This window comes from Bacillus rossius, chromosome 1 (genome assembly GCF_032445375.1).
Source record: "Bacillus rossius redtenbacheri isolate Brsri chromosome 1, Brsri_v3, whole genome shotgun sequence".
Classification (NCBI taxonomy): Eukaryota; Metazoa; Arthropoda; class Insecta; order Phasmatodea; family Bacillidae; genus Bacillus; species Bacillus rossius.
In genome coordinates this window covers 23,260,289-23,270,448 of record NC_086330.1, presented here as the reverse complement: position 1 = coordinate 23,270,448, position 10,160 = coordinate 23,260,289, and the positions used below count along the sequence as shown (strand labels likewise).

At 33.2% G+C, this 10,160-nt stretch overlaps 1 protein-coding gene across 3 annotated transcripts in view; it reads right to left on the bottom strand.

Moving 5' to 3' along the window:
• Positions 1-10,160, bottom strand: part of LOC134533051 (probable ATP-dependent RNA helicase spindle-E) — a 79,356-nt gene that overhangs the window by 8,550 nt on the left and 60,646 nt on the right. For all 3 annotated transcript variants that reach the window (XM_063370256.1, XM_063370248.1, XM_063370238.1), the window contains exons 16-20: positions 8,341-8,509; positions 3,410-3,628; positions 2,753-2,998; positions 2,151-2,291; positions 636-779 (exon numbers count right to left, since the gene is read on the bottom strand). In XM_063370256.1, coding sequence (XP_063226326.1) covers positions 636-779; positions 2,151-2,291; positions 2,753-2,998; positions 3,410-3,628; positions 8,341-8,509 — 919 coding nt within the window. The remainder of the gene's footprint in view (positions 1-635; positions 780-2,150; positions 2,292-2,752; positions 2,999-3,409; positions 3,629-8,340; positions 8,510-10,160) is intronic.

Here is a 10,160-nt window from a genome sequence, read left to right as displayed (position 1 = left end):
AACATATCGTAAAGTTCATATTCATAGCTAAAAAAGAATTATAGTGCATGGTATTTCAAAACCAGAAAATCATTATGCGAAATATACTCAAAGTCTTAAACTTTTGTTAGAAACTGCACAATATGGAGCAACACAGGTATAATAGGTAAGCAAATGAGAGTTACCCAAAAAACTTAATAGCTAGTGGTAATGTTTGCTAAAAAAAATTCTAATGTTAACTATACAGATAAATGATCCTGGACTACCTAGCTGAGAAACAAGTTGTTGGCAATCTGTAATCGCTGCAAGTATGGGCAGCTTGCGTATGTTGGCCAATTGCGGAAGTGTCTGTCTCCTGTAGTGCTTCCCTTCAGGTGGTGCCTACCGAATGCAGTTCTCACATACTTTCAGTACTACATTGTCTTACGTATTTAGAATCATTGAGACAATCATTAACGTCTGGATATGGATAACAAGTTTTTGTTGCATTGAAGTTTCTTATACTGTTTTTGTCATATGTAACAGACAAAAGGTTGAAGCTAAATGATGTTCTAATTTACACCTTCCCAACAATCAAAAATTTATGTTTTGATGAAAATTAATTGTCTGGTTTCACGAAAGTTTGAGCCGACCAATAGCTGAGTACCAGTACCTACCAACTGCTTGCACTCTCTGCTGGAGGGAGACTCCAGGTCAGTTTGACTCGGGGCGGTCCAGTTAGGGTTCTGCTCCTGAGGGTAGCTGGAGGCTCCAGCATCCATGTTGGACGCCATCAACTGCATCCGCGCATCGTGGTTTATCTGGCAGAGACAACATCTCATTGGTAACACTATTATTACACTTTCCCCCAAAAATTTTTTTCTTCACATCATGTAACAAATACAAGGGGAAAGGGAAAGGAAACTTAAATGTGTAGAGTAATGGCTTTTGGGAAATTAGACACACAATAGTACAGTAAAAGTTTGGTTACGTTAAGTCAGCTACAACAAAACTAAATAAATAAAATAAATAATTATATGTAAAATGTTTGTTAAAATATATAAATTATGAAGGAAAAAAATTCTGTTTTTAAATAACAGCTAACCTAACTTAACCTAACTTAACCAACCAACCTTTTATTTCAATTTCTATTTGCCTTATTTTCCAGAACATGCTAACCTACATATTGATCCAGAAAATTTTTCGTGAAATGCAAAATTTAGTGAAATCCAATGCAATCCATTTCACAAAAAAATTTAAAAAATTTTTTAATGCTGTATTCCAGAATTAGTGATTAAATGAGCCATTTACATATTTTAACCCTGGTTATTCACTCATTTTCGTAGTTAACGGCAACTAGGTAAACTTTATTTTAGTTCAACAATATTATAAACAATATCTGCTAATTTCATCTGGAATCCAAAACCATTATTTACTTTTATTTTATTTTGTTTTTGAGTCATAACATCCGTTTTCTCACACACATACAGCAAGTAAGCTGCTACTGTTTTGCATGGTGTTAATTTCATTGTAACTATCAAATTATATGCTGTTGAAATTATGGTGTTTACTTGATTTAATGGCCATTGAAATAGTGTGTCCATGTTTTGTGGTGTTGATATTGTTGAAGTTTACTTATTTTTTCTTACAATTGGTATGTGTGACGAAACAAATACAAATAATATTTTGTTTTCAAGTATGAAATGTCTCAAATGTGCTGTGTTTCGAATTGTACGAGATATTTTACGTTACTGAATAGTGGGAAAAAAACTATATATTACTTGCATGTTTAAGATGTCATTTATTGTTTTTTATTATTAAGTCCCTTTAAAACATCAAAAAAGGGTATTTATTATGTATATCGCACAAATACCTTAACCTCAACAGTGAACTTTGGTATAAGACAAAATCACAAGGTAAGCCAAAACAAATATTTGTAAGCACACAAATATTCGTTATTTCAAAGTGTTAGTATTCTGGGTAGAATCAAAAACGAATGGTTTATTTGTATTCTAATTCGAAATGAACATTCTTACAGGCCTACAGATTATTCAAGTTAATCATGTACAAATCTTCCAAAGTTGACTACTGGTACACATGAGCAATTAAATTACACAAAAATATTTGTTTCAAAACAAAAGATACCAATATCAACAGAATAAAAAAGAATATTAACCAAAACAATTGCTGACCTTTGAAAGGAAACTTTCCTCTGCTCTGTCCGCGTAGTTCTTCTTGATGAGCCACTCATTAACGTTGAGCATGCAATTGGGCTTGCTGGGATCGGACAGTGACAACTCCAACGACACAACACCGTCCACGACCGAGAAGATCTGCACACAAGGCATTCATGTTAACAATCTCCGTATTCTCAAACTATCTTTCTATGCTTACAATTACTTATGGCATTACTTATGACACTAAATGAATGTGCATGACCATGACTAAAGTTGAAGAGGAACCTTTAACAATCTGTTTAACCGCAGATATAGGTATATATGTAATTTTAATTTTTTAAATTAAACTAAATGAAACTAAATATTCCTGGGAAAAATTTAACTGCTACTAAATATACCTATTTAAATTTGAATCTAGCTCAAAACCTCTTCTTAAATACATACTTTCTTGCATTTGATGTGAAAAACCTGAATTTGCAGATCTAAGCCATACAAACACAAATTCTTAGAACATTTTAAAAAAAGATGCCATTTATTTGCTGTGACTATAGTTCTACAGTATTAGAAGCAGCCATTCATGTATTCAAACAAACAATCATGTCAGACAATATATTTACCTTTCCATATACTTCGCAATCAGTACGAGCCAATACTTGAGTCTTGAAGGCGTCGATTGCCTCTGCTGTCCAATGGCCCTTGTCGCTGCATTTAAGAGATGGTTGGATCTCACACAGGACACACTCGAAGGCCTGAGCTCTGTGGTCCAGGATGTTGTAATCATCTTCCGGCAACAGGCTCGGGCCAAAGTCAAGCAGCTCGGACTCCATCACAATCTCCGTGTTTCCGTAGTCCACAAAAAACACCTGAATTGAGGTACAGAAAAGATTACAGATTAAAAACAACAACATAGAATAATGAAATTTCTAATGTCCATGTAACACAAGTACAAAGTTCAATTAGGCATTTACAAGAATATATTATTGTGGAACTCACATAGAACAAAAAATATTCAAAGGTTATAAAGTGTTAGAGCTCACAGGTACTTGCAACATTATGTTGCAAGTACTATAGAGCAAAAAACCAGTCATTCATCAATTTGGAATTATAAGTTGTGGGTTGGTTCCCAAAACATGCAAATTTTGGTTGGATATTTAATTTAAAACATTAAAAAATTCTATTTTTCAAAATATATATATTCAATTTTTTTTTACTCTTTAACAAAGAAAAAATGAACTAAGATCATGCAAATACATAAGCACACACTCAGTACCGACCTCGACTCTCATCTGATCCCTGGAACGCAGCAGGGCGTTGACCCTGGCCCTGTAATAGAAGGTAATTCCGCTGTCTGTGAAAGGCGCCGCCAGCAACTGGCCTGGTTTTGGCTTCTCCTTCAGCGGCACCAATTCCTTCTGGTTCATGTTGATGATCCTCAGGATTGCCTCCACTTCATTTGATTGGTTGTGTGCCCAGAAATGACCAGGATCAATAAACTGGAAGTTAATCATCAAATTATGACATTGAACATACCTACAGAAGAAATGGTACAAAAAAAAAAAGAAGTTTGTGAACATGCAATTACAACAGTCAAAAATATTCAAACAGGTCAATATGTTCTGTATTTCAAAAAGAGATAAAGAACCTTTGCTCCTTTTTAACAATAAATTGGGTTCCCCAAATTTTTTGTAGTTGTGGTTCCTTGAAAATAAATACCCTATGCCCTATGGCATTGCAGGTCTAAACTCCTGCTTTTGTTTGCGCCATCTCATTCCTGATCCTGTCTCGCCTCGTAACTTCCGACATACTCCCCATAAACTTCATTCCTATTGCTCTGACCTAAGCATTTCTCTTATCTAATGTCCAAGTATCTGCTACATAAGTGACTATGGGCACATAGTAGTGATTGTAATACAAACCTTGTTTGCATTTTAATCGCATCTTCCTCTTTCATACCGATCTCTCACATAACTGTAGAATGCATCCCCCTGTTGTCCTCTTCTCATTACCTTTTTCCTCCTTGTTTCTGCCCCCCCCCCCCCCCCCCCCCTCCCGTCCTCCAAAACACTTCCTAGATACTGGAAGGTATCTACCTGTTTTAACTCAACACCATCTAATTCAATGCATCTCCTAACTCCAGTTTCGTTCCTCGTCATGAACATTACTTCACTCTTTTTAGTGCTGAATCTCATACTACATTTTCTCGCTTCCTCACTCCATGCCGTTAGTTGCTCTTGCACCTCACCTTTCTTTCCTCTCCAAACCATCAAATCATTAGCAAATAGCATGGCCTTTATCTTTCCTTCTACAATCTTTTCTTACACTATCTTCGAAATTCTCTCTAACACTATTATAAATAGCACGGGACAATGCAATACTCTGATTTACTCCGTTGGTTTGTTTAAACCACTTTTGATAACCCTCTTTCAGTTCTCACACTGCTCTGTTTTCCCTTATACACACTCTCACTATACTTATTATTATTATTATTAACTCTTCTTAAATCACAGCTTCTTTCATTGCTTGTCAAACACACTGTCTTTTCACACTGTTGCATGCCTTCAGATCCAGGAATATCATACTTCACTTTTATTGTAGCTCACCTAAATATCTAAAAACGCGTTAAAATGGTAAATTACTTAAAGCATTAAATAAGAAAGAATAATTGTCAGGAATGGGCAAATAATTTTAGATTTTTTTTCTTTCTTTCTGGAAATGAAGATATTTCTTCAGAATTACCAAAAATTGTTTAGTTTCATTCATAGAGTACAGAAAACAAATTTTTAGAGTAAAAAGCAACGTACTCAACAACAGCCAATTATTTACACTGATTTTTTGCACTGATTTGGTCAATTTTATTTACTGTTTCCTGGGTTCCCTATACATAACTATTGATTCACATATTTGCTATTTTTTTATACTCTTTAGTTTTTATTGATGAAATTTGATTTACGGGCAATTCACTGTAAATACATTTTTGGCCCATACATAGTTGTAGGGTTATATTAATAATAATATACATATTCTTCCTATTAAAAAGCCCATTGAATTTATAGCTACTTTTCCAGACATTAGCATTTTACTGGAAAATGGTATAACAGGGGACTGTTGCAAATATGTACATCAAAACCACATAATACATAATTATAATAATTTATTGTTAGATGCTATTTAGAATCGACATTTCTATAAGTATACTGCTTCGGTTTTGAGCAATAATCAACTAAAAATTAGTGGTGCACCGATGCGGATACCGATGAATCGTAATCGGAGATTATGGGTACTTCCCGATTAATCGTAATCGGCGATTATCTTAACGATTACTTTGCCGATTATTTACGTCCCGGCGTAATTCAGTAGGTTTTTACCATGTAATATTTTGTTACACATTTTACGATGAAATACGGTAATATTTGTATATATTACAAAATTCATCTAACTCCGTCATAATATTTCGTTAAGTTTAATAAATCTCATTGCCTCGAACAATAAAACAGACATTTTTCCTATACGTTTATTTACGTTTCGTCTTTTGTTTAGTGGCCTTGTACATTACCTGTAGCCAGAGAGGTAAAATAGATGACACGCAATCAAAATACCACAAACAGTTGCAGTGGATTCTATGACAATTGATCTTTTCGAGTCGTAGTAGCGGTTCAAAATCGTGGTCCCGATACCTTCTAGTTTTTATCACTGCGTTTTACAAACTCGTTATGGGTGTCTTTGGTAACATTATCCGTTTGTTATTTGTATGACGTGGAAAGTGAAAAAATATTTATAATTTTATATATTCAGTCAATATAAATAAAATCACATGTGCTAGAATTGGTTTTTATTAATTTTTATATAATTATAGTGAGATGGCGAGTAGGGAGAAAAAAAGTGAAGTGTGGAAACATTTTTCTATAAACTCAAGTGAACAAAATAAAGCAGCATGTTTACATTGTTAAACGGTAATTTCTTGATGCAACCTTATGTGATAGTCAATAATAATGCTAGTTTTCCGCAACAAAAACTTACCCATTGTAAATTACAATTATTAGACTGTAGTTCAAGTTGTTTACAATAACAAATATAAATAGAAGTTAATTTAATTTACACTTTGCAATCACTTAATAGTGTATTTTATATATTTTTATACTGTTATTATAACTGTATTCTCGATTTTACCTAATCTTGTTATTAAATTCACATGGGAATAAAAAATTTTGTGTGCATTATTACACTTCAAAAAATTTCTTCATTATAATCGGTAACTGAATCGGTATCTGCCGATTATTGCTCTCATAATCGGTAATCGAATCGGTAATAGGTAAAGTCATATCGGTGCACCACTACTAAAAATTAAAACCTCAAGTCTGAAATATCTTTAAAAAGAGTAGATTTTTAATTGAAAACAAGGTACTTACAGTTAAAATTTTAAACTTAACCTGAGATCAACTTCTCAATAGTGTACTTAAAACTAATAAGGCATTAAAATAACTATCTTTAACTTTTAAGTCTTAAACTAGTCCTTTTGGTAAGTAATTATTCTTAACAGCTCACTCGGTAGGCTAGGTATTCTAATTTTAAATATAGTGATCTTTAACATAAATAGTACACTTTTTATCTTAAATGTAAAGAAGGCACGTAAAATCACAGTAGGGAAGTACCATAATAATAAAATATTATTTACTAAAATAATTTATCTTACAATGATCTGTTATTTTTAAGAAACATTTCATCCTGTGTAAAAGGGAAATAAAAATATTCCTTCACTGTTACCAATGTTTTGTGATGTAATAACACACAAAAATTTGTGTCACAAACTATAATTTATCTGTTAAAATGAATTGGGGAATGATAGAAACTTAGGAACCCAAGGATGCCATCTTAAGTTCTAATATTTGTACGCCATAATTTATTATAGTTAATATTGGTCTTTGTTAAAGCAAACAAGCATAGTATACGCAGAAAAATTAATAGAATCGCTTAAGTTCACAGTGACTGGCAGCTACAATTATTATTCCTTGTGTGACCTCTACTTTAACAGACAGCATTTCTAAGTATAATGATAAAAATTATTATGGCATTATAACAGTTGAAAAATTACAATTTCTGGTCATTTGTGCGTTAAGGATCTACCAAAATATAAACAAATCATGTAAGATTTATTTTATTATGTATGAAACATAGCAAGTTGAAACTGTACACTACGGAGAAAAAATTATATTACAACTGCAAGAAAATATGTAAATGAGTGCTAATAGTGCTGAACTAGAAAACAAGAATATATATTTGCTGTCAGGATTTGGATGCCAGCAGCGATTGGCCTATTTCATGATTTTAAGTTAGCTTGAAAATACTTCAAAGATTTAGGTTTGTGCAAAGAGAGTACTCCATTTTTCTGTATTACTGAATTGTTTTAAATAACCAAATAATAACACAGCATATCTCATTAAAATGTTTAGTTTAACACTATAAGAACACTAACTGAAACAAAAACTGCGGTTCTTGATGTAAAACTGAACCAGAACAGAACCTACCAATAAAAACCCTCTAGTATCTAATCTCATATGTTATTTGCCAGAGTGCATCAGGCATATGTATGTTTTTATTAGCACCTGGTATACTCTCAAAATAAATAAAAGATTCATAAAAATTCACAGGGTTACTGTTTTCGCCAATTACTTATCCATTTTAACTTTAACGGATATTTAACAATTTCAACAGATTTTTTAACACATTACACAACAATTTTAGGTTAGTACTTTTAATTTTATATCTTCCACCTTAAACAGGTTAGCCATGAAGTCACTAAACATAATACCTAATTTATAATATTTGTGTTAATATTTTATATGCCATGACCAGTACTGTGATTTTGAATCCAAATATAAGTTAAGGTTTTACAATAAACATATATGTTCTTGGATGTTAATAAGTAAAAACACAACAGATAGCAAGGAAATGGAATTTTAAGTTGGAATAAAATAGTTACAATACAAGGTAAAATCAAAAAATTAAATTAAATAATTTAAAAAGTTTAAAATTTTTTTTTTAAAATTGGGGAGCAAAAATTTTTTTTCTTCACAAAATGACAAGTACAATTATAAAAACTTTTAAACGAGCTGTCACGTAATAGAGTCAACAACATAATTAAGCAGAAAGCCAAAATAGTCTAGAGTTTCCGCAACATGAAGGTCAGCCTAGCCATCCATGTACTTACGTGAGAGATCTTAATTCCAATGAAGGAGTCTGCGATGCCAGGAAGCGCAGACTTCAGGGGCTGGAACCTGCGGTCTTGATTCTCGCTGCTCGACGCGCTCGGTGTAGAGAATAGCGACTGGTTCCTGCGTAGGCCTAAAGCCTCCGCTCTCCGCCGTGCTTCATCGGGCCTGCAGGAACAGACAACACACTCCATCGAACTGCAAACTCTTCATCAGGAGCACTAAAAGGGTCTCCCTGAAAAGCAACTAGACCTAACTTTTAGTGACTTTTCTGTAGTAAAGCTTCTACACATGACGGATGTAACTTTTACTTTAGCCCAAACCCCATTATTCCAATCCGACACTAACTCCCATAACTGCTACAATAAGAAAAAAAAAATCTTTGGGCACAGCCTACAGGCGTAGGTAGATTTAGAAGCACCTTTTTTTTCTGGAAATGTTTTGGAAACTTCCATAAATTTCTGGAACAATTTGAGAACTTAATGTACCCCTGACATCCTGTATGTTTTCCAATTGTATTCCAAAATGATCAACAAAACATTTTCTCATATTCCATGCAGCGATTAATGTTTCACATAGTTTTAACGTTTTAACTCAATCCATCCAGCAGTGAATAGCTTAGAACTAAAGTAAAGTATAAACTAAAGTAATAATTACCATATTTTATGCATCCGTTTGAAAGTGATTTGTGAAAAATTACAGCAGTTATCGCGTCATAAAAACGTTATATATATATATACATCTACATACATACACACACATACATAAATATATATGAATAGTATACACTTTTCAATTGACAATGGTTTTAGGGTCTATTGACCAAACCATGAAACAAAATATTATGTAAAAAGGTTTCCATAAGTCGCAATATAATAACTGCTAAAATAGGTATATAGTCTTTCTTCGAAATCTAACTAATAGTCTGCTAATTAAAAGCACACACACTTGGAGAGTTGTGCTTTGAACACAATGCACACGGAAAGAAAACACAACTTTGACGGATGCACAGTCGCAACACTATTCTGGTTAGGCCAGCTTCTGCTGGCAGCTAGAGACAGTAGTCAAAAGCAGGTAGTGGCTTATGTGTCCTAACTTGTAACCCTAGTTGCCAGAAGGCAAACTATGGAGGAAAATATGGAGCATGAAAACTGAGAAGTTTGATACAGCAGTGTAGAATAAAGCTGATGTGAAGGTGTAAATGAAAGAAATTTATTTTGGTCTAAGCAAGACTTTGTCTCTGCCATCCAACATTTAATACCCAATTTTTGCTATATAGTGAGTCTAACTAATATTAAAATCTGGCTAATCCAAATGAATTTTGGTTGAAAAAAGAAATTGATTGTTATGAACTTTTAAATTGATGTCTTGACACAATTAACATGTTTAATGATTTTGAGCTTTTAAAAGTGTTATAAACTGTTTCACATAACTTAATGCTTATAGAGATGTATTTTAGACATGCTGTGGCTTTTTCAGCAATTATTCGGCCAATCCGAAACTATGGTAATCCGAAAAGGATTTGGTCCCAATAAGTTCGGAATAGCAGGACTCTGCTGAGTTTAATTTTTTTTTTAGCTATTTTCCAATTTCTGACATGACAAGGCATAATGGCATAAATAATATCTTTCCAAGCTATTACACAAAGTTACAATCTGATATTTTCAGGAAGTGGCATCATACAGGTGTCTTCAACTGTCATGATATCAACTAACACCACCAGTCTGATTGTTAACTGCAACAAAACTAAACAGCTAGGTCTCATGATACTTTAAATTTAAAAAGAATAATATGGAAGCACTACTGTCAGCTGTGGCAA